This window comes from Eurosta solidaginis, chromosome 1, assembly GCF_040869045.1.
Source record: "Eurosta solidaginis isolate ZX-2024a chromosome 1, ASM4086904v1, whole genome shotgun sequence".
NCBI classification, from domain to species: domain Eukaryota; kingdom Metazoa; phylum Arthropoda; class Insecta; order Diptera; family Tephritidae; genus Eurosta; species Eurosta solidaginis.
This window is the reverse complement of record NC_090319.1, coordinates 143430707-143456628: the sequence shown is the minus strand read 5'-3', so window position 1 is coordinate 143456628 and position 25922 is coordinate 143430707. Positions and strand designations below refer to the sequence as shown.

Below are 25922 nucleotides of genomic sequence, written 5' to 3'. Positions count from 1 at the left end.
GGGTCACCCCTGCTCCACCTTTATGTCGATATCTCGAAACGGCGTCCACCTATGGAACTAAGGATTACTCCCTTTTAAAATACTAATTAACACCTTTCTTTTGATACCCATATTGTACAAACAAATTCTAGGGTCACCCCTGGTCCACCTTTATGGCGATATCTCGAAAATGCGACCACCTATTCAACAACCACCACTTCCTTTTAAAACCCTCATTAATACCTTTAATTTGATACCCATATCGTACAAACACATTCTAGAGTCACCCCTGTTCCACCTTTATGGTCATATTTCGAAACGGGGTCCACCTATAGAACTAAGGCCCACTCCCTTTTAAAATACTCATTAACGCCTTTCGGTTGATGCCCATATTGTACAAACAAATTCTAGGGTCACCCATGGTCCACCTATGTGGCGATATCTCGAAACGGCGTCCACCTATGGAACTAAGGATTACTCCCTTTTAAAATACTCATTAACACCTTTCTTTTGATACCCATATTGTACAAACAAATTCTAGGGTCACCCCTGGTCCACCTTTATGGCGATATCTCGAAACGGCGTCCACCTATAGAACTAAGTATTACTCCCTTTTAAAATACTCATTAACACCTTTCATTTGATACTCATATCGTACAAACGCATTCTAGAGTCACCCCTGGTCCACCTTTATGGCGATATCTCGAAAAGGCGACCACCTATACAACAACCACCACTCCCTTTTAAAACCCTCATTAATACTTTTAATTTGATACCCATATCGTACAAACACATTCTAGAGTCACCCCTGGTCCACCTATAGAACTATGGCCCACTCCCTCATAAAATACTCTTTAATGCCTTTTATTTGATATAAATGTCATACAACCACATTTCAGGGTTTCCCTCGGTTCATTTTCCTACATGGTTATTTTCCCTTATGTTGTAACCATAGCTCTCAACTGAGTATGTAATGTTCGGTTACACCCGAACTTAACCTTCCTTACTTGTTCTACATGAGCTGTTCAGTTAATGAAATACTGTCGAGTTGCTTAGACTATTTCTCTATAAAAATGGAAAGTGGAAATGCATTAAGTTTTTTAGACATTAGCAATGTGAGTAATGTTGATTTTTCTTCTGACGGTTCGGTTGTTTATCCAAATTTTAATATAAGTTATAGCACGGCGCCCAGCTCGGATTCAAAACGCGAAGTTGTAGGTATTTTACCTCTAAACAAAAAACTACAATTTAGAAAAATTTGGAGTGTTAGTTGTACCAAATAAAACCTCGCACAAGTCACGATAACAATTAAGAAACCTCGGGCAAAGTTATACTTCAAAAGCTGGAAAACTTACTCCTGCTCGTGTTGTGCGCCCGCTGAAATCTTGCAGAAAAAGATGCGATGATAGAATAACATTGGCAGCAAGGCGCCTATAACTTCATACTATTATTTTTTGGAGCTTGAAGGTAACAGAACTTCAGTTTGTCAAAAATGCTTCAGATTTACGTTATCTGAGACAGAACAATTTATAAAAACGATTGCAAAAGCAAAATTTGAAGGAGGCAGTGTAACTGGAGATTCGCGTGGAAAACATACGTGCTCTAGAAAACTTTCTGTGGCAAAAGAACGGGAAATTATAGATTTCATAAAAAGCTTTCCGTCATATGAGTCCCACTATACTCGTCGTAATATTTCTAAGCGCTATCTACCGAGTGATTTGTCTCTATTTGAAATGCATCTCTATAGAGATAAATACAACAATTCATTATCCTTTCAAAACTCAATTGTGGAACACTAAATCCAAAATTTAAAAAACCAAAGGTTGACACTTGCCACAAATGTAAAATAGAAGTTGCCAAATCTGAAGAACTTGAATCTCTAAAATTAGAGCAAATGGAACATCTCAATCTAGCACAACAAGCTTATGATGCTAAAAAAAATGATAAGGAAAAATCTCTAAATGATATTAAACTCAAAGTGTTTTGTTTTGATCTTCAGCAGTGCCTTCCTACACCTCTGTTGAGAACTTCAATGTCATTCTATAAAAGGCTATTATGGACCTATAATCTGACCGTATACGACTGTACAACAAATCAACCAATATTATATACTCATTTATTGCAATTAAAAACCCATGTAGACTATGCTGTTTTCTATAGTGATTGCTGCCCAAGTCAAAACAAAAATTCTTTCATTGCAACTATGTTTGCGATTTTCCTGCAATTACACAACAATGTAAGCATTATAGATCATAAATTCATGATCCCTGGTCACACGTACATGGAGTGCGATAGTGACCATGCTGCGATAGAGAAAAGAAAACCAATCTTCAATAAAAATCAAAACCAATCTTCAATAAAAATCCATCATCCCCGGGATTGGTTTCAATTTATAGGAACAGTCGGAGTAAAGAAAAAATTTTTGGTTAATGAAATGAATCAATCAAATATATTAGATTTTGCACACGCAGTAGATGAAAACGGTGATAAATTCAGTTGGCAGGACATTAAGTGGTTCAGATTTACTAAGGAATATAATAAATATATTTTAAAACATCTTTAAGTGGAGAAGATCCTTTCAAATGCATAATATAACAAAGCGAAGAATCAGTTGTGTTAAAATAAAATATTTAAAGAATTGCTATGTCTCTCCAATAAAAATTAATACAAAAAAGAAAAAAGATTTCATAGATATGCTGTCGCTAGTAGATGAAGTTTATAAAGACTTTTACATGAACTTAACATCAGAAGATATGTTAGATTGCCATCCGCCTCTAACCGAATATTAGGTTAATGACGAATAATTATTTACTTACTTTGAAGCCATTTATTCCCAAACTTACGGAAAAACTTGAATACTACTTTGTTTAATTATACAACTATGAATTTTTATTGTTTTAAATTAAAAAACAAGAACTGAAACTATATTTTTTTTTATCATAATAGCTTTTCTTAAAGAATTATAATAATATACAAACATCCTATCTCTATTTACTTACTCGTTTTAATTTTAACAAATATCTTATGTCCACTTGTACATTTTAAAACGCTAGTCTCTCTTTTCTAATAAAATCTTAAGTCTAGTTAAGGCATCCTTTTTCTTTTGATTTCGTTTTACAAAACACCTTAGCTGTAAAGCAGTAAAAAAATAACATTTTCAAAGGATATTTTTTTAAAAAATAGTTGAATTTGTCTTTAAAAATAGTGAAAATTGTTCCTGCGCTAAAAATATTTTTTTAAATCTCCAACAGAATAAATTTTAAACAAAATCGTTAATATCTCCAAACATGATTTTTAGACTTAAGATGTTATGATAAAACGACACAGAATTAATGAAGGCGCGATGTTTGCATTATGTGAGACAAAGTCGACAATATCGCTAGCATTTACCGTCGGCTTAAACGATGACAAATGCAACCACTTCAAACGAACAGCTAAGTTAAGGTTTGCGTTTGAATCACTTCCTACAACAATGGTTGGTGCTTTGATTAACTTATTTGAAATATTATTATTATTATTACATGTTAAAGTACTAGAAGTTAAATTAGTATTATTATTAGATATTAGGTTAGTAGCGGCTGATCCCTGAAGGCCAAAAGCTACAACCTCGGAATACCCCGTTTTATTATTATCAGGTGCAGCAGAACTGATATAAGCATCACTAGTAGAACGAGCGACAGCAGCACTAAACGAACTGGGTGAAGAAGACAAATCAACAATATCACACTGCTTATTTGGTACAGTAGAGATGTTGTTATTGCTATCCTCTGATGGTTGTTTTGCATTTACAGACGTATTATCATTGCAATTTGATTCGCTTGTTACACTTGATTGAACTGCTTCTGCATTTTCAACATTGAGAGGGGCTGACTCTTTTGTTTTTGCAGCCGTATCAATTTTCGATTCAATTTTGTTTGCTCAGCCAGCCAAATCATTGCCTTTGCCTTTGTTTTTGGTTGTAGGCTGTTTTGCTTTTGCAGACTTTGTTTGCATATTGTTGTCCGCAGCACTAGTGAGAGAAGATTTGAAATCACTAGCAAATGTAGCAACAATACTACCCAGATTTTTTATTTCAGAGATCAGCGTAGAAATTACACCATTTCTATCTTCGATAATTGAGTGTAATGAGCGGATTTCAGCTGATAATGAATCGCACTTAAGTGATAACTGAGAATTTTAGCATTCTAGACCATCCATGGTAGATAGTGTACGAGCGTTTTCACAACGTAGATCGGCAATGCCTTTAACGATACCACTAAAGTTATCATTGCGCTCAACATTGTTAACGATAGTGGGGAGAGAAATAGGTGGCGGAGTACGAATAGACGCGCGCCGCTCAACCGAACAAATTTTGCAGAAGTAAGATTTATTAGATGAGATGAGAAAATCAAGATCAGCCGATGACATGTTGGCACACTTCAAATGAAAGAGGTCATCGCACTTAGCACACAACACTTTGAGTTGGCCTCTCTCAGCCTTTTGTCCACATTCGCACGGTATTATAGGATATTATGTTTATGGTTTGCCTCTATTATTTATTTATTTTTTTTATGTTCATTTGAAAAATATAAATGGCTTTAGGAATTAAAATCCAAACAAGAGTCACTATCTCACTGCAGCAATAGGCACAGATTATTAACATTAGTAAAGTCAACTATAGAGAAACAGCAAAATACGGAGCGAACACAAACACGTCCGTATCGTTTGACGACTGTTGGGTTAGTTTATTAAATTATTGAAGAAATAACGAATTTTCTCAGTCGCTATCGGTTAGCCCAAAAGTTACTCATACGCCTAGTTGTGCGCGATTTAGGTAGCTGCGAACTCGGAAACAATTCAGCACGTCGCTTTTGGTACTGTATCCAACTCACGGAAAAGGTATTATAGGTTTAATATTAACACTTTATTCAATATGATCTAATGTGTCAACGCTTTTTTTAATATAGTTGGGTGGGTTAACTCCGAGGCTGATTGAATGGTGGATACCCGCGTCGACGGATATCCACTTTCACGTTTCCCGATATTTTTAAACAATTGGGCAATTCGGCTTGTATGTGGTCAAAATACCGCAACCATAACAGAAAATTCGTCTAATGCTGCTTGTGAAATCATGATTTCTATGTCCAATTTGATCACAGTTCCAACACTTGTATTTGGAAATATCCACTTCCGATACAATCGTCTTTTCAATATTCTGTGCGGTTTGATCATCACTATCTCCTTCAAACACTTCGCTTACCTGTCGCTTGTTTAGATCACGTCGAACATTATTAAAGTTGGCAAAGAAGTTTTCGTGCTTGTGACATTCCTTGCGCAGCATTGCTACATCTTCTGTTTCTAAATGCAGTAGTTCTTGTCTAAGCTGTGGTTTGAGATTCCTGAGCATAGTATGCGAAGTCGATCGTTCATTGACAATATGTCGTCCAGAAATTGGTCAAATGATTCATGTGGCTTTTGTTTTCGGCGCCGCATATTTTCTTTTCGATCAAAGTCATTAAAATGGTCTTTGTATTTTTGTCGGAGCCCTTCACATAGTTGATTCCAAGTGACGTTTTCGGATTGTCGATGGCAACGCCGAAACCAAGCTTGCGCAGTTCCACTGAATAGCATGTGTTCATGTGACACAAAAGATCGAAAATATCATTTAAAGATTGTCTCGTCGAGGAATTCATTCGATAAATAGGCCAAAACGTAGGCCAATGAATGCCTAGGCAGTGTTTGTATAATACGGATATCAAATGAAAGCTGTTGATGAGAGCTTTAGTACAGAGTAATAATATTATCCAGAGACGGACTGGGACTGGGATTAGGACTAGGACTGGGACTGATAATAATTCACCGAAATTATCCAGTGAAGAAAATCTCAAGCGACATATCGTGTCAAAACTTGGAAATCAACTAACAAAATATATATATCTTAATATATAAAAAACACGTGTCACTATGTTTGAGGCCAATGGACTCCTAAACTACTGAACCGATTTTAAATTTGTTTTTCACTCCGTGTGTAGTTTGATCCAACTTGAAATATAGGATAGGGTCTCGAGATATAGGCCAAAACATGGGCCAGTGAATGCCTAGACAGTGTTTATACAAAATGGATATCAAATGAAAGCTGTTGATGAGTGCTTTAGTACACAGTAATATATTATCCAGAGACGGACTGGGACTGGGATTAGGACTAGGACTGGGACTGAGACTCGGAGTGGGACTGGGACTGGAATAAAATACATACCACCCTCGGGGACAGGCAATAAAGAAAGAGATAGAATGAGACGAAGATGGAGATAGGTGAAGCGAAAAAGACGGAGGGAGGAGTGAATAAAACGATTAGAAAAGAAAGAGGGGGTGGGGGGGGGGGGGGGGGGGGGGGTGGGCAGAGTCAAACGGATAAAGCTTATTAAAATGTATGCAGATGGGCCAAATTTAGGGCAGGAGAACGTCTGCCGGGTCTTCTAGTACATATATAAATTGCTTTTCGGAGTTTTAGCGCGAGTAATTTACCGAAATTATCCAGCAAAAAGAATATCTAAAGCGAATAACTACTGACTCACAACCAAGGGATAAATTGACTGTTGTATCGCGAGTAATCAATTGAAACAATCCAATTGAAAAAAAATTTCTAGCGAAACATTCCGACAAACCCTTAAAAAATAATATTAATAAAAATTTAAAGAACATATTTTCCAAGCTTTTTCTCGCGAGTATTTCATTCAACTCAAAAAAAAAAAAAATTTTATTTCTAATCATAAAATTAAACGCTTATTATACCTGGTTTACAAAAAAAATTTTCCAGATAGCGACATTCCTAGGTTTAAAGTGTGTTTAAATTCGAAAATTAAAAAATATCATACGTAAAATAAAAACGAAGATGTTGAGGATCAGTCGGTCCCATAGTTGGGCTCCATTTTATTTTATGTAATGAACAACCAGGGCCGCAGAGAGCCGAGCCGGGCCCCTGGGACAGTCGCATTTACGGCCCCCTAAAAAATAAACTCAATCCAGTAAAAAAAATAACATAACATACATAAATTTTTCAATTCACATTGTCAGTTTTATTTCATAAAAAATAAAATTTACTGGAGCACTTACATAAATGAAATGTTAGATTTCATTGTTTGATTTCCTTACATTAACTTTTCTTAAACATGTACATTTTAAGAGCTTGAATCAACCAAGGAAAACCTTCTGTGCTTTTTGGTCTGCGAATATGGAAATTACCGATCCAAAACTAATGCTGCGAGCAAGGCTGGACTCCAACGCAATGTTCCAAGGCTTTTCAAGCGATTTTGGCTCATAGTAGAACGTAAAAAATTTTTCACGCAAGATAATAGACTAAAAGAACGCTCCCCTTCAGCCACACTGACTGGAAGTGTGCAAAATATTCTTAATGCTATGCAGCTGTTCGGAAATAATACTTCCATCTTCAAGTCATGCAATTTGTTCAGAAGTTGAAAAAAACCCTTCCGGGTCCCAGGACCTTCCCCGCCCTGGCTGACCGCCCCCCCCCTCTCTCACCGGCCCTGTAAATAACCTGAAATCTCTTGAAAACTAGAGACCAGATACATTTTAATAGACAGAAAAACAGCATTGGCTTTTCAGTCCACACTGTGATTTGCCTACCCGACCGTATAGGTAGTGACGTGGGTTGATTTATGTGGACGAAAGTTAACCGATATCGCGCCATCGATTTTTCGATAGGATTTGGGCTCAGGAAAAAAGTTCCACTACGCATACCCAAAAAAATAATTTTCGAGCCTGCGAAATTCCTTTTTTTGACTTTTTTTCGACTTTGATCTTTAATTTTTTTTCATGACCTTCTAAAAAATGTTCATATGTATACATGACAATCAAATGCAAATTTTTTTAGTAGGTCATGAAAAAACCTTAAAAATCAAAGTCGAAAAAAAGTCAAAAAATGAAATTTTTCCGGCTCGAAAATTATTTTTTGGGTATGCGTAGTGGAACTTTTTTCCTGAGCCCAAATCCTATCGAAAAATCGATGGCGCGTTATCGGTTAATAAATCGACCCAGTCTGATAGGTATAGTGTTTAAGGAGCCTACTCTGTAAAAATATACCGGCTAGGCCTCCGCGAATGGGGTGGGGTTCTTGCTCCTACACTGACTTTTGGGTCGGCACAGAAAAAAAAAATTATACAGAGCTTTTATTGTTGCATAACTTGCAATATTAAAGGGGGTTGTTAGGACCTATAATGAACGTTTCCTTTTAATCGATGAAAATAAAAGAAATTTAAAATGAATGGAAACGGTTTTTTTGAAATTGCATATCAGCTGGAACGAAATTTTACTCACCGGAAGTATGGAGGTTTCTCAATGTTGCTTGCCTCTCCGAGTCTTTACCCACCCTTCCTGCTAAGAGTTACATCATATATGGTCTTCTCTTAACCCATTTTCTACTGTAATGCCTCTCACACAATCAAATAAAATTAAACCATTGTTAGTTTAAATTTAACTATTCGAGAATACATTTTTATTGATAATTTCATTAGTGTTTGTCTCCCTTATGGCATGCAACCATTTACATACTTTCCTATCTACATACATCATTTAACATTATACCAAAAGTTGCTAGAACACAAAACTTCTTCAATTGACATTAACAGCCCTATTCTGTGCACATGACAAATTCACCATCTTGCTTATTTGTCAAGTTTGATAATTTATCAAGTAATTGCTATTCTATGTAAAAAATAAAAAGCCTTTTCGCTGACAAATTGTCAATAAGTCAAACGCTCTTGATAATTTAATTTATACGGATAAACTTAAATTAGAATTCTGTTATTGTGCGATCGAGAGAAAATGGAAGATTTATTACTTTTGCTATTATTGTGGGAAGATCCTCTGGGGAATTTGGGGGTAATTTTAGGACGGTTTTGGGGACTCCCTAGGGGTCATTTGGGGGACATTCAGGGATGGTTTTGGGGTTTCCATTGGGTGCTCCCGGGGTCATTTGGGGATCGGTCCTGTATCGTTTTGGGGACTCCCTCGGGGTCATTTGGGGATCATTCCGGTACAGTTTTGGGGACTCCTCCGGGGTATTTGGGGGTCGTTCCGGGATGTTTATGGAGACTCCCTCGGGGTCTTTCCGGGGTGGTTTTTGGAGACTCCCTCGCGGTCTTGTCAGGGTGAATTGAGGTCGTGCCGGGATGTTTTTAAGGACTCCCTCGGTGTCATTTGGGAGAATTCTGGGATGGTTTTGGGGACTCCCTCGGGGTCCTCTCGGGGTCACTTGGGGGTCATTCCGGCATCCATTTGGGGACTCCCTCGGGGTCATTTGGGGGCCATTCCGGGATGGGTTTGGGGACTCCATCTGGTCCTCCCGGCGTCATTTAGGGGTCGTTCCGGTATCTTTTTGGGAACTCTCCCGAGGTCATTCCGGAATGGTTTTGGGGACTTCCTCGAGGTTATTTGTGGGTTATGTCCCCCAAATGACCCCCAGAGAGTCTCCAAAAAGATCTCGGAACCCTAAATGACCCCGGGAGGACCCGATGGAGTCCCCAAAACCATCACGGAATGGCCCCCAAATGACTCCGAGGGATTCCCCAAATGGATCCCGGAATGACCCCCAAGTGACCCCGAGGGAGTCCCCAAAACCATCCCAGAATTCTCCCAAATGACTCCGAGGGAGTCCCTAAAAACATCCCGGCACGACCCCAATTCACCCTGGGAAGACCCCGAGGGAGTCGCCAAAACCACCTCGGAAAGACCCCGAAGGAGTCCCCAAAACCATCCCGGAATGGCCCCCAAAAGACCCCGAGGAAGTCTCCAAATGGATCCCGGAATGACCCCGAGGGAGTCCCCAAAACCATCCCAGAATTCTCCCAAATGACTCCGAGGGAGTCCTTAAAAACATCCCGGCACGACCCCAATTCACCCTGGGAAGACCCCGAGGGAATCGCCAAAACCACCCCGGAAAGAACCCGAGGAAGTCCCCATAAACATCCCGGAACGACCCCTAATGACCCCGATGGAGTCCCCAAAATCATCCCGGAAGACACCCAAATTATCCCGAGAGTCCCCAAAAAGATCCCGGAACGACCCCCAAATGCACCCGATGGGGACCCCAAAACAATCCCGCAATGTCCCCCAAATGACCCCGAGGGAGTCCCCAAACCCGTCCCGGAATGATCCCCAAATGACCCCGAGGGAAACCCCAAATGCCCCGAGGGAGTCCCCAAAGCCATGCCGAAATGACCCCCAAAAAACCCAGCGGATAATTTTTTCCTATTCCAATTTCGGGGTTAGAAGCATAAAATGAGACATATCGCTCCAATCGCTCCATTGCACGTTCCACTTTTGATTTCTTTGAAAAAACTATGATTTTAAAATATTTGTTACAAAATATTAAGAACAAGATTTAACTCTTACTTTTTTTCATTTCGCGATTGTTGCACTAAACCGTTGATTTAAATGAAAATAAAATACAGTCCATTAAAATAATAATTTATAAAATAAAAAAAAAACAATTAAATTAAAAAATGCTTGCTGTGGGCTTTGAACCCGCAACCCCAAACGCGTGAGTCGGGTATGTCATCCACTGTGCAACGACTTACACACATATGAATACATCAAATTACTCACTTATAACGCACATTAAACTGCTCGCCCTCAACTGCCCCACGCTTAGCTAATTTAGTTAACCCCAATATGATGAAAAGCATAGGTCGTAGAGCTTTTTAGAGTTGTCAAGCTATGCACAGAATAGAAATATTTGTCAACTTGATAAAAATCTTGATTACTTGTCAACTTATTGACAATTTGTCAAGTACACAGAATAACCCCGTAAATCTTGCCTAAAGATCACTACAAGAAAATGTTTGCATAGGTTTGGACATGTTCGAAAAACTAACTCTCAATTGGCTCTTAAGTTCCACATATTAATAGAGTTGTGTGGAATCCATTTTGATGTTATAGGCCAAATTAAACTTCCTTAACCTTAACGCCATAGTCGTAACCATACACATATCCATATCCATCTCCAATGTGATCGATTAATGGTGCCTTAACCTAAAAATCGTGAAAATTTCATAAAAATAAAGAAAACTCAAAAAATTACAAACATATTCTACAAAAAATAAGTCTCTTTGTCAAAATGTATCCAAAACAATAAATAAAATATACAAAAAGTTAATAAGTTTACTAACTCAAATATTTTTAGGTTATGGATATGGCGAAAAACCAAAAACCATTTGGTTGGCTATGGTATGGTTATGGCGGTAGCGTTATGGTATGGCACCATTAATCGATTACATTGATTTCCATAAGGTAGGTTCGATCAGCTGTTTTATCTGGTTATGGTTTTATGGTTATAAGACAACATTAATTAGCCCTTATATCGGAAGTTATTAAAACCTATTGATTATTGCGTACAAATTCAAAATTCATATATTATAGTAATATTAACTTTCACTAACAATAAATTAATATTATAAGAAAAGAAAACGTTCTAAATTTCATACAGAGGGTTCAAATCAGCCAAATTCGAAATAAAAATATATATATTCGAAACTTAAACAACTTGAAATTATTATCTACTGGTATCTATGCTTATATATCTATATATTTGAGCGGGTCAATCGCGGGTAATCTACACATGATTGTAAGAAAAATTGCTGAAGAACACCTTCACGTTTTTTTCTGTAATACGTTTGGAAACAGAGTTTAACAAGTGGGATGATAGTGTGAGGTTACCTCTTTTGTTGTGATGTAGCTGCTGTGGATGCGGCGGTAATGGCGAGGACGTGGTGGTGATATGGCGGCGTGTTGATGATAGTGGTGGTGCTATGATGATGATGACGGTGTGGTTATATCTGGCGGCGGTGGCTATTAGAGTTGATGGTGGCACCTCTTTGGTATTTTCACAATGGTGGGATAACTTTGATTGCCAACTTGCATCCGTTTAAGTTCAGTAAAGAGACACGCAGTTTTATTATTTCGTTTAAATTCAATAGACATGCAGCTTTATTAGCGCACTTTCTTTTCACGAGTACGTGTTCTAATACAAATTCAACACCTTTATCACGCAAGTTATTGAGTTTATCCAAGATGGCGTTGAGAATTTTCCCCCCATTTCTAGCACAGATAACCATTTTTGGATGGACCCTTAGCGGTAGAGCCCCTGTGCTGGTCAACTCCTTCTGCATGCAAGTGTCAGAAATAACAAACGAAGATCTTAATTCTCTACTGCGAAAATTCTGGGAATTGGAGGAAGTACCCAACACACCCCAAATAACCCCAGAAGACAAGTTTTGCGAGAATTTCTACGCAGCCACAACCTCACGCGATGATAACGGTCGTTACATCGTCAGGCTGTCGGCTTCCCAGAGTCAATGTCACTATCCCACTGTCGGTCTTCAGCTCTAAGTCAGTTTCTTGGAATGGAGAGAAGTTTGCAGGAGAAAGGGGATCTAAATACTCAATATGACAGTGTTCTATGAAAAATTTGACGGAGGAAAATGCGTCTCATTTTATCTTCCCCATCATGCAGTTGTCAAACCCGAGAAAAGGACATCAAAGGTGCGGGTCGTGTTTAACGCCTCAAGGATGTCGGCATCTGGTCATGCGCTTAACGATGTTCTCTATACCGGCCCTACCCTTGAACCCGATCTGATTCTTCTGATTCTCAAATGGCGTACATACAAATTTGTTTTCAACGGGGACATAGAGAAAATGTACCGTCAAATTCTCATGCACGAAGACGACAGAGACTACCAGCGGATCGTCTTTCGGTCATCTCCACGCGATCCCATAAACGATTACGGGCTTAAAACAGTCACTTTTGGCGTAAACTGTGCCCCATACCTCGCCATACGCACAATTCACCAACTAGCCAAACATGAAGAAGAAACCTTCCCGAAAGCCCGCGATAGTTTTTTTTGTTTTTCTTGTGTAAATTTCTGGCACTTCCCCCCACCAGTGGTAAGGGGTACCAGAACTTGCGCAAACCACTCTTTAGCTTCGGCCAAATACAAGCAAAACTTTGCGCTGGTCTGCTGCTTCCCCCACCAGCGCTAAGGGTTATCAGATCATGCGCAAGAAATTTCATTACCCACTCCGTCAAATTCGCGACCAGCTTGGGGCAATTCTAGTACTTCCCCCCCAACAGCGGTAAAGGGTTATAGCTATTGGTCAAGTTAGCGAAACGATTCCCTAGTGCTCTGAACTTGTTCTGCGACGAAACTTTGTACTTTGGTACTTCCCCCCACCAGTGGTAAGGGGTACCGGATACTGCTCGAAGTAAGGGAATTAAATTCCGTCATCCTCCCTCTACCTGCATATTCGGGAACGAATTCCCAGCCCCTCGTATCAAAGCACTTATCAAACACGTAAAATCTGCGAAACAAACATTATAATATTAGTGGCAGTTGGATGGCGAGACTAATTGCCAAAACAACATAAACCTTCAGCTTTCCCTGCAAATAAATATAGTCTATCAGGCAGGTTCTCCGAAAGGTGCATTTTGGAAGATCAGATCCCCTCTCCTTTATTAGAATCGCGTCCTCCATTCAACCAAAAGTATGGGATCATATATATGGCTGGCGGATGCCGTCACCGAATTCGAGTCAGACTACAATCACACAAATCACACCCTTGCAATCTAACAGGAAGAGCTAAAACCATACGGAAAAAGGTGAAGGCATATTGCGACAACCTTTTCAACGCAGACACATTAGAGGCAAAAAATATTTCGGCTGTAGAAATAAAGCATAAAGCACCTTATGCAATTTTCCTCCACTGTATGTCCAATATGGCCGAGCTTCAGGCAAAACTAAATAAATCAGAAACTGATGGAGAGGAACGACCCGAGCGCGAGCGCGAACGAAATATCCGTTTACCTGCATGCGATGCAGAAATGTTTAAGGGCGAATATCTTTCATGGCCAACATTCCGTGATATGTTCACGGGAATCTATATCCAAAACAAGAGCCTGTCAAATGTTGAAAGATTGTACTACCTTAATCAGAAAACTCAGGGAGAAGCGAAAGGAATAGTGCAAAAATGCCAGTTAACTAACGACGGTTTCGCCACGGCGTGGAAAAATTGTCCAGATAGATATGAAAATAAACGCATTCTGATAAACACACAGTTAAAGATTTTATTTAGCCTAAGGAAAATTGAAAGTGATTGTGGCACCTCGATCAAGAAGCTGCAACACGAAATAAACAATTGCATCGCGTATCTCAAAACCCATCAAATCAACATCTCTAACTGGGATGCGATCATCACTTATATCTGCTCGAATAAGTTGCCAGAAATCACCTTGGCGCTCTGGGAACAAACAGTGAAGAATAAAAAAGAAATCTCCAAGTGGGAGGACATGGACAAATTCTTGTCCCATAGGTTGCAGACATTGGAAACGGTCTCGGGCATTACCGGTAGCAAAAGCACCACAGCCCCGAAACAGCAACCTGGTGACCAAACTACCGATGCTTCGCAACGCAAGATTGGCGCATTCCAAACGAGTGTGTCCAAGCGTTCGTGCAAGATGTGCACATCAAATGAGCACAGGTTTCAACCCTGTCCGAGGTTCAGGAATCAAACACCCCTCGACAGACTTAATTTTATTAAAAGTAATAATAGTTGCGTCAACTGCCTATCCCCGAGACATACTGTGTCTAAGTGCACGAGCTCGCACAATTGCATCACTTGCCACCTACGACACCATATGCTTCTCCATATCCAGACAGTTCTACCAAAACCGGCGGGTAGGGCTACAACGTCGTACCCCCATAATAACTCCCCAATCACTTCGGCCCAGGCACAGGAGAAACGTAATGTTGCAAACAAGCATGCAAACTGAGTCAATAACGTAACATCATGTTTTCCAAATACCAACAAAGGAGTCTTGCTAGGCACAGCACGCTACCATCACACCAAAAACTGCAAACAATTGAACAATCACTACACTAATTAAACAATAACTACACAATCAACATCTAGATGGATCCCTTAATAGGAAGAGCGACGTCTTAGTTGCGAATATTATTTGCTAGGCAGCAAGCAAATATGAAGCCAACAAACTCAATAGCCGCAATTAGAAGTCCAGCATATTTGATAATATCGCTGTTCTCATCCCAGAAGTCAACAAATGTCTGCTTGCAGCCACGACGATAAACATTTTCTATCTGACAATTGCTGTACTTGCAGCACGATGGTGGGTAATAGCCTTGGAATGAATAATCCACATAGGAATTTTTACCACAGCATTCCATACTAATTTGAATTGCATCCATATAATCGGCTTTGCGTGTACGACGCGCCCATGCCTTTTCGACCACATCGCCCATTAGCGAGTTGTCCCACACACATAACGAAGAGTAGCACAGAGTACGTCATCGACATGTATCACTCGCGTATCGCGCCACAACAGCCTAAAACGATAAGCAATATACCGCATATCGCACAAAGCAAATTAAATAAGAATAAAAAAGATATTTAACCAGAGAGAGACCACAACTAATTTTGATGAAGTTAGCGATTTATGTAGATAAGCTTTTAAGCGAATTTCAATAATTACGAAAATTGAGTTCATTTTTGATTCTATGGTAGCGTTTTTGAGATATTTGCAATTTACCGTTATTCGAAAAAACCAAAAAGATGACTCCCTTAAATTATGTATATCTCACGAACGGGTTAAGCAATTGCAACAGAATCGGAAAGACGATAAAATTTGCTATAAATTCATCAAACATTATTTTTTGCTCAACCAGATAGTTTTCGAGATATTAGCTTATCATTTCAGATTTTTGTTTTTTTTTTTATGAAAAAATATGAAAAAAATTACTCTTTGCGAGGGCAGCATTCCAAAACCACCATAACAATGATAATAATTTTCTTTAAATAAATCAAATAGTACTTTTAATACTCGAATTGTTTTATAGTAGGTAGAGTGGTTGCATCGAAAGGAAGAGTGGTTGGGTTCAAAACCTGCCGTAGGCATGTAGTTATAAACATGTATTTCCGTCACTTATGGGTAAGTATGCAGGTAGATTTTCAAAATTATAAGACACAGAAAATTTTTAAAGCCTACATCTAAAGCAGGTAGTATTTTCTTTTCCGGATTCGTATAAAAGGAACCTTTCTGTCTAGGTAAGATTTGATTTTTTCAATTTTATTCTTGTTCCGAGTATAAATATGAGTTAATGCGCCTTGAAACTTCATAACATCTGCAAGCCTCGCCGGAGATAGTTCAGTTCATAAATCAAATTTCAAAACCGTGATTTATTAAAAAAAAAAAAAATAAAATGAGTAAAAGGACGCGAGAATTTGAGTGTAATAACGATCCAGATATGTTCTGTTTCATGTGTGGCCAATATACTACCATAAGGCGACGACGAGTGTTCTCAGATCATATGAAAACTTTATACTCCAAGTATTTTGGCATTGAGCCTAAAAAACTAAAAATGCTGAGAAACCATGGACACCGAACACTTTGTGTACATCGTGTCGAGTAGAATTGATTCAGTCGGAATCAGGACAAAAAATAAAATTTGATACACCAATGATATGGAGAGAACCTACTTGCCATTCAGTAGAGTGTTATATTTGTCAAACAAAAGTACTTTGCGTTGGAAGATCAAGAAGAATAACCTATGCCAACGTACCTACAGTGACATTACCAGTACTACATTCAACGGCAGTTGCGGATCCAGTTCCATTGTCAAGAGTAATATCTGAGTGCAGGGAGTCAAGTTGTACTGAATTTCGCATGGGAAATGAGAGAAACGTTCTGTCACAAGCACAACTTAATGACTGGATACGAGATTTGGAACTATCCAAGGCAAAGGCCGAAATCTACACTTCTCGTATGCAACAATTACATTTGTGTCATCCGATGTTAAGGTGATATATTTTAGAACTCGTCACGAACCATTTTCCAAACACTATACCAAGAAAGACAGTATATGCTACTGCAACGACATTCCTGGTATATTTAAAGAGTTTGGTCAAACATATGATTCAAAAGAGTGGCGATTGTTCGTAGAAAATACTCAGATTTATATGAAGAGCATGTTTGGAAAATATATACAAAGTGGCTACACCAAGCACTGCTACTTCCTCCGCAAGTGGGATAGCCGAGCTCGTAAGGACCAATACGTCAGAAAGGATTGGCCGGAAAGAGTCGAGTTTACCGTTGGTGTGGATAACATCAAATACACCCCTCTTGTCAAGAAAGAGAAAATCATACTTCCACCCTTACACATCAAGCTCGGTCTCATTAAAAACTTTATTAAGGCTTTGGACAAAGAAGGCGAAGCATTCGACTATTTGAAAACAATTTTTCCAGATATTTCTCAAGCCAATACAAAGGAAGGTATTTTTGTTGGACCACAAATAAAAAAGGTGATCAACAATAATCAATTCAAAAGACTACTCTCATCAGTTGAGGCAGCAGCGTGGGAATCCTTTGAAAAGGTCGTTGCTTCTTTTCTCGGTAGACACAAAAGCCCTAACTACGAGCAGATAGTGAACGACTTAATCAATAATTATGCGAAAATGGGTAAATATAAATATCTTGGCGATGAAAGTGACGAACATGGCGAAAGGTTTCATCAGCAAATGAAATTAATTGAGAATCGATATCCAAGGATTCTAGGACGTCGCAATCATAAGAGAAACCGATCCTAAACTGAATAAGCGGCAAAGTAGAACACATAATTATTTCGACTACATAGTAAAATCAAATTAAGATAAAGATTGTTAGAATATAGTATAAACATAAATAAATTTTAAAAAAAGTTAAAAATATGGGTAATTTCATTCATAAATTGAACTTTTAACTAAATAGAAACAGAGCATAGCTAGATATTTCACTCTCCTTTATACCATACATACGTTTTGAGGTATACGTACGTTGAAATTGCGCAACCTGGGTATTTTTATTTGATCGCTTATAACTTACGCAGTTTTGCATCGATTTTCTTCGATGATAGTTTATCTTTTTTCTAATTAAACAGAGCTTTACGTAAAGAAAAAATGTCTGAAAAAAAGTTGTGGTTTTGGAATGCTGCCCTCGCAAAATTAATTTTTTCATATTTTTTTCATAAAAAAAAAAACAAAAATCTGAAATGATAAGCTAATATCTCGAAAACTATTTGGTTCAGCAAAAAACAATGTATGATGCATTTTTAGCAAATTTTATCGTCTTTCCGATTCTGTAAACTGCAATTGTTTGACCCGTTCGTGAGATATACGTAATTAAAGAGAGCCATCTTTTTGGTTTTTTCGAATAACGGTAAATTGCAAATATCTCAAAAACGGTACCATAGAATCAAAAATGAACTCGATTTTCGAAATCGGGGGGTGGTTTTACATACAAATTTCATAACGGCGTCTCTGATAAATTTTGGCCGTCGATCAGTGTTATTTTTAATATTTTAATTGTTATTTTTATCCACGTCACTTGTTGACCAGCTCCGTCGTTGTTTTCGTACTGCGTTTGCGTGCAAATATGATTTTGTTATATTTTCACTTGTTTTTGTGAATAAATACATTGTTTACGATTTGATGTTAACAAATCTTTTCGTCGAAACGTCAATGCGTGTGAGCAGTCAGGGCCCAGGACTAAACAACTTACGGGCCCCTATAAAAAATACACTAATACATTTGATTAAATTAATGACGCCTCATTTATGAATCATTATTGATGGAACATCAAAAAAATTTTTGTCACATCAACTAAATGATTTTTGGACTAAGAGCTGAAAATAAAATTAACACAGAATATTTACTATTTATACTATTTTATTGTAACGTAGAAATCAAATTCTCTTTTAACAGACACATATTGTTTCAAATAATCTTTTCTAGTTATTTGGTAACATTTTAATACATTTCTGGTAAATTTAATGATGACTATAAATTTTAATTATTCAATATAGAAGATTCGGATATCAAAGAGTGGCTTTTATAACTTTTTTCTCTGCAAAATTTTTTAAAACATTATCAAAATTTAACTGTCTTGCCAAAACGGATTCAACACAACGCGAGGCAAGTCCTGAAACTCGCTCTTGAGACGAACACGATCTATTAAAGTTTTTGATTCTTGACATGACGCTGAAGGAACGTTCTGCACTAGCTACAGTGACAGGTATAGTGCAAAAGATACGTAAAAAAACACAAATGTTGGGGAAAATTGTATACAGATTTTGAACATAAATGGCATTTAGCAATTCCAATGGTGACAGACCTTTATCAAAATTTGCTTCATAAATATGTTTCAAGTGAATTATTTCGCATTCCAAGCTTTGAGAAATGTCCGAATTGTATTTTTCGACAAATTTTGCTGCGCTCGCCCGAACCGTAGTTTCATCCATGTCTTCAATTTGCCGCAAAAAGGAAAACGCTTCGCTCAAATTTCTCATAGCTGCAAATCGTTCAGTAATGCCACTGATTACGGAATCAACCATCCCCTGGAATGTATTGTTCTTAAAATCAGACTCTGAATCATCCGTAATCATCTCATTTAAATTTTCTTCAGAACGTCTTTTGGGTTTTCTTTTCGAATGTGCGGAAACTTTGACGAGATGTTCAATTGAATAGAAACTTTTTGCATTCGTTTAAATTCTTTCCCATTGGTTCCTGATCAACTTCAAATCAGCTAATTAGGCATCTAGATGTCGGACCTCAACACCTATGGTGGCGTCTCTAGCTTGGAGGACCACGTTTCTTTCATTAATTGTAGTCAGTATTTTGAACTAAATTGAGGAGAGCAAGATACATTCGAACTTGTTGATGTACTTGCGAATGCCGGTAACATCGCCGACATCGACATGCTTGCGCAGTCCAATTTGGCTTTTGGCTGAAAGACTATGAAGAGAGCTCGGTATATTTTTTTGAGGATGTCCCATCGTTGTGGAGTGCTGATGAAAATAGTAAAACATTTTTGTACAACTCCGAAGAAAGTAATTGCAGCCGTACAACATTCTGCAGCATCAACACCACATAAATTTAAACTGTAGTTGCAAAAGGCGAGTAATCAGAATTCGGGTTTTTGTCGAGAATGTGACGTAGTGCGCCGTTGTAAGCTCCTTTTATATTGGCGCTGTTATCCTACCCTTGTGCACGACAATATTTTAATGGGACTTCATCTTTACCTAGAGTATGGCAAATTAGATCAGCGATTTTCTGACCAGTTTTTGGTTACAATTCACGAAAGCCAAAAACCGTTCTTGAATTGTAAAATTTGTTGCTTTCGAATCGAAATGGAGTTAGCGCAAAATGAACGTCCTCAACGTGACTAGCATCAGGCATAGCATCAACGATAATAGCAAAATACTTGGATTTTTTGCCTTGATCTAATATAGTTTCCCTGTTGTTGTTGTTGTTGTAGCGATACGGTTGCTCCCCGAAGGTTTAGGGAGTGATCGATGTGATGGTCCTTTGCCGTTTACAGATCCGGTACGCTCCGGTAACACAGCATCATTAAGGTGCTGGCCCGACCATCTCGGGAACGATTTATATGGCCACATTAAACCTTCAGGCCAATCCTGTATTTTAGTCGCCTCTTACGACAGGCATACCTACCGCGGGTATATTCTAACCCCCTGACCCGCTGGGTTAATATATAGTTTCCCTCACGTGCTTTGCTTTGAATGTCATGGATCATAATGGCTTATGAGATCTTAGATGCCCAAAAAATGTTCATCGTTTCGTTCACCATGACACATACTTTCGCCTTTGAAAGCTAGGCCTCTTTCACCCAAAAATAAAATAGTGTCCAAAATTCTATATAAAAGAGTAAAGCGGAAGTGTGCCCCCAGATAGTAACCTATATCGGAGGTTATGTTTCAAAAACTACTCGACGAACAAACTCTATCTATGCACTTTTCAGAACCGGCTTGCCCTTTGACCTGGAGATATTAAGCAAAATATGCGTATGAGTGACATTTTTTTTTTTTAAATTATATCTCGGAAACTAAAACTGCTAGAGGGATCAAATAAACGCGAGGCTTTAGGTCATTTAACGAGGCATGTTACCCAATTTTTTTTTTAATTTTAGGAATATATTTACCATTAAAATTTTAAAGGACAAAACTAAAAACTAGTTTTTTTCACGATCCCTGAGAGTTACAATTACGAAAAAAATATATGTTAGTCGCCTTAATGTCCGCTCTTGCTCAAAGAAAGTACGCGAGGAAAATATTGGTGTTGTTGTTGTTGTTGTACCAATGCTCGCCCCACCTAATAGCCGCGACCGATCACAAATTGTCATCAATATCCTCTAACGGGAGTCCAAGGAAACTTGCCGTTTCAACAGGGGTGGACCATAAGGAAAGGGGTGTTAGAGGCGTTGGTTCCACATTACAATTAAAGAGATGGTTGGTGTCATGTGGGGACACATTGCAAGCAGGGCATACATTTTGTATGTCGGGTTTGATTCTGGATGGGTAAGAGTTTAACCTGTTACAGTATCCAGAACGAAGTTGAGCAAGAGTGACACGTGTTTCCCTGGGGAGTATGCGTTCCTCTTCTGCGAGTTCTGGATATTTTTCTTCAAGTACTGGATTCACCGGGCAATTCCCGACATAAAGGTCCGACGCCTGTCTATGGAGTTCACCAAGGACCTGCTTGTGTTTTTCCGCTTCATACGGCTGGGTTCTCAGGTGCCGTATTTCCTCAAAATGCTTACGGAGATGACTCCTTAGGCGCCTAGGCGGTGCTGGTTCGTCAATCAGATGTCTGTTGGGATGCCCAGGTTTCTGGGTATTCAACAGAAACTGTTTGGTCAGCATCTCATTTCTCTCCCTGATGGGGAGTATTCTCGCCTCATTATGCAGATGGTGTTCTGGGGACATAAGAAGACAGCCCGTGGCGATTCTGAGAGCAGTATTTTGGCAGGCCTGTAGTTTCTTCCAGTGGGTGGTTTTTAGGCTTGGCGACCATATGGGTGACGCGTAGCACGTAATCGGCTGGCTAATTGCTTTGTATGTGGTCAAGGGCGTTTCTTTATCTTTTCCCCAGGTACTGCCAGCAAGGGATTTGAGGATTTTATTACGGCTTTGAATTCTTGGAACAATTGCGGTTGCGTGCGCACCAAAATGTAGATCCTGATCAAACATCACACCCAAGATTTTGGGGTGTAGGACAGTCGGTAGCGTAGTGCCATCGACGTGGATTTTCAATATGGTCGACATTTGGGGCGTCCATGTTGTAAATAAGGTCGCGGAAGATTTAGTCGGTGACAATACCAGGTTTCGCGAGGCGAAAAAACTGGAGAGATCAGGGAGATAGCCGTTTATTTTATTGCATAGCTCATCGATCTTTGGCCCTGGGCCTGTGGCCATTATTGTGCAGTCATCGGCGTAGGAAACGATTGTGACTCCATCCGGTGGTGAAGGTAGCTTAGATATGTAGAAATTAAACAAAAGCGGGGATAGGACACCACCCTGTGGCATCCCTTGTTTAATTCTCCTTTGTTTTGATGTTTCGTTTCTGAATTGCACCGATGCCTGCCGACCACCCAGATAATTTGCGGTCCACCTTTTAAGACATGGGGGAAGGGTAGACCCTTCCAGGTCTTACAGTAACGAGCCATGGTTGACCGTATCAAAAGCTTTTGATAGGTCTAACGCAACGAGTACTGTTCTATGGTGGGGATATTGATCCAAACCGCAATTTATCTGGGTGCTAATGACATTTAGCGCGGAGGTACTGCTATGGAGTTTTCTGAAGCCATGCTGATGAGGGGCTAGCTGCAAATGTGCTTGGAAATAAGGGAGCAAAATGGCTTCAAGCGTCTTTGCCACTGGCGATAGGAGAGATATCGGACGATATGACTCACCTACGTTAGCTGGTTTCCCAGGCTTTAGTAGCGGGACTACCTTGGCCATTTTCCATTTCTCGGGTATGACAAAGGTGTGAAAGAGACAGCTTGAAGACATGCGCTAAATATTTGAAACCCTCTTTCCCTAGGTTTTTAAGCATCGGCATGGCTATGCCGTCTGGGCCCACTGCTTTGGATGGTTTAGCGCGACCAATGGCGTCCTCAACCTCTCTAGCGGTGATGGTAATTGGTGACGCGCTGAGTTTGTATTTATGTGCGTGTCTATTGGCTCTCCGTCTAACTTTGTCGACCGTAGGATGCATTATATATTGTCGGCAGAAAGCGCTCGCGCATTTTTTCGCATCCGACAGCACCTTATCGCCAAATGCGATGGAAACTTTGTCTTTGTGCTTAGTCGGATTCGATAGGGACTTTACGGTGGACCAAAGTTTACCTACACCGGTAGAGAGGTTACAACCTCTTAGGTGCTCTTCCCATTTCGCCCGCTTGTGTTCGTCCACAAGCAATCTGATGCGTTGGTTTATATCCCTTATTTGGGGGTCGCCTGGATCAAGCTGTCTTATAAGGTCGCGTTCCCTCGCTAAGCTCGCGGCCTCCGCCGGGAAGTGGGGCCGGATTTCGGGAATTCTCCCGGCGGGAATGAAATGTGCCGAGGCGGATTCAATGACCTTACGGAAGGCACGCTCCCCTTGGCGGGCATCAGTCGGGATAGGGAGGGCAGCAAAGCTGCTGTCTGTTGCAGATTTATATTCTTCCCACTTTCCTTTTTTGAAGTTTATGAAAGTGCGTTTTTCGGTGACGATGAAGTCGGCGGTACGCTCGAACGAAATAAGTATGGCCAGGTGGTCGGATGCCAATGTTACCATCGGCTGCCAGTTGACGCAGTTTACGAGTTCTGCGCTCACGATTGAGATATCTGGCGAGCTATGACAGCTTCCTACCATACGTGTGGGGGCGTCTCCGTTTATTGTGCAGAACGTCGTTTCGTCTATTTTATCCGCCAACATATCACCCCTACTGTCCACCCGCAAGTGTGAATGCCATAGGTCGTGATGGGCATTGAAATCGCCTAAGATAATGCGATTGTTGCCAGTGAGTAAGGCCTCGATATTAGGGCGGTATCCACTGGGGCAACAGGTGACAGGAGGGATGTAGATGTTGATGATTTCTAGATTTGCATCGCCTGACCGGACAGATAGGCCTTGACGTTCTAAGACATTGTCACTGCGGTCGATGCCAGGATCAAATATATGATATTGCACAGAGTGGTGTATAATAAACGCGAGTCCGCCTCCATTTCCGCTCTCGCGGTCTTTCCTGTGGACATTATAACCAGAGCAGGTCTGCAATGCAGATCTTGCTGTGAGTTTAGTCTCTTGAATCGCAGCAATGCGGATGTTGTGCCGCTTCATGAAATCGACTATCTCCGTAATCTTCCCAGTTAGTCCATTACAGTTGAACTGCAGAATTCTGAAGTGCATGAGGGGTGACGCCGCCACTCTAGGGGTAAGTGAGGGGTGACTACGCCTAGGTTGTGGAAGGCCGGGACGCAATTGCTGTTGTGCCCTTGGGACTGGGCGCCCTTGGGCAAGCATTGGGGTACCCGGATGATTTGGGTTTGCGACCTGGCAACATGGCGCGATGAAACCCGTCGAGGGGTTGCCGTCGCGGAGACCAGAACATCTAGGAAAGTGGCACCACCCAAGGCAGGAGCTGCATTGAGCGGATGTCGCAAACCTATATATTCTGTGCTGGCAGACGGTGCAAACGGAGGCAGGGACTAAGAGTCTGTTTCCCTGACCTGCACGATTGCTGCCAGAAAAGAGGGGGGGGGGGGGGGCGGAGAAGAAGACGGGGGCAGGGGCTGATGCTCAGCATTGCTACCAGCTCTACTACGAAGGTAGTAGTTATGAGTGGTATCAGCTGTTTGAGTTGTTGGCGCCGTGGGGCGCGAGCAGCAGCGGGTACTTTTTGTGGCTTGCTGAGCAGCGAAGCTGCTGGAAGGTAGTGGGGATACGCTTAGGCGTAGACTACGGGACGCCCTTGGGCGTGAACAGCAAGGAGCCACAAAAGATTTATAAAAGTTACGTGGACGTCGGGTTTTGGGATCAAGCCCAGAACAACCTGTCCGATGCAAGCATCCCTTGCACGAGACACACTGAACAGAGTATGACCATCCTAAAAAGATTCTTTTCTGGCAAATGCAACAAAACCATTTCTCAGGACCGGGGTCAGGAGACGGACCCGGATTGGGTTCGATACCTTCCCGGAGTAAGAGAATATGTAGCAGTCCTGCTGCAAGGAGCTGCTGGGAGGATGACAATTTGTGGGAGGGACGAAACAAATTAAATGGGGTCACACTGAAATGACAGTCCTTGGTCGGGAAAAATCCCGAGTCGCTCCGGTACATAGAACCGACTGCCTTGGGAAGCGAGATATTGGTGCAACAGTTTGGTAAAAAATAAAATATAATATGCCCGCAATAACTTTCCATTTTATTAAAGTAATTCTTTTCAAAACATTCACTGTGGAGAGTGGAAATATGTATGTATATTCATGGCGCGACCAGTCTTTTGTAAGTAAAAATTGATACTTTGTATTTTCGTTTTCGTGCGTAATATAAAAGCGCCAGTTAGTTTCTAATTTAACATATATAAACTAATAATGTCGGACAAATGCAAAAATTGTAACAGGTATCTTTGTAAGATTTCTGTTATGTTGCAAGTGTCGACTTCTGCCATATTTGAATAAAACAGTCTCTAATGCGAAATCGATGTGAGAATGGTGGTGTCAGTGAAATTGAATATAAACACCAAAGTAATGATAATTATATTGAAATACCCTTTCAACGGGTTGCATCTATTCAAAAATATTGCTTAATATGTCAAAAAGCCACTGATATTACGTTAATACTATTACAAACACGAACACAATTATTTATTAAAAGGCAATTATTTATACCAAAAGGTGATCGGTGTTGTCCGAGCATGTAATTGGAAATTATTTTTATGAAGAAGATTTAGCGCAACTTCTGATTGTTTCTTATACTAATGAACTAGAAAAAACAGATCTTATGTTATTCCTCAATACGACGTCAAAGAAGTCACAGTTGTCGTTATTCTGTAGAGTGAACGAA

General features: G+C 39.9%; 1 protein-coding gene and 2 pseudogenes across 1 annotated transcript in view; 2 read left to right on the top strand and 1 right to left on the bottom strand.

The window, feature by feature from the left end:
- Positions 1-11903, top strand: part of LOC137237997 (probable cytochrome P450 313a4) — a 355606-nt gene extending 343703 nt beyond the window's left edge. The window contains exons 7-8 of the mRNA XM_067762483.1: positions 11159-11214; positions 11711-11903. Coding sequence (XP_067618584.1) covers positions 11159-11214; positions 11711-11903 — 249 coding nt within the window. The remainder of the gene's footprint in view (positions 1-11158; positions 11215-11710) is intronic.
- On the top strand, positions 1053-2542 carry LOC137238650 (uncharacterized; annotated as a pseudogene).
- A 3046-nt stretch (positions 11904-14949) lies between the features above and the next one.
- LOC137237986 (CD63 antigen-like) lies at positions 14950-16658 on the bottom strand (annotated as a pseudogene).
- Positions 16659-25922: the final 9264 nt, after the last annotated feature.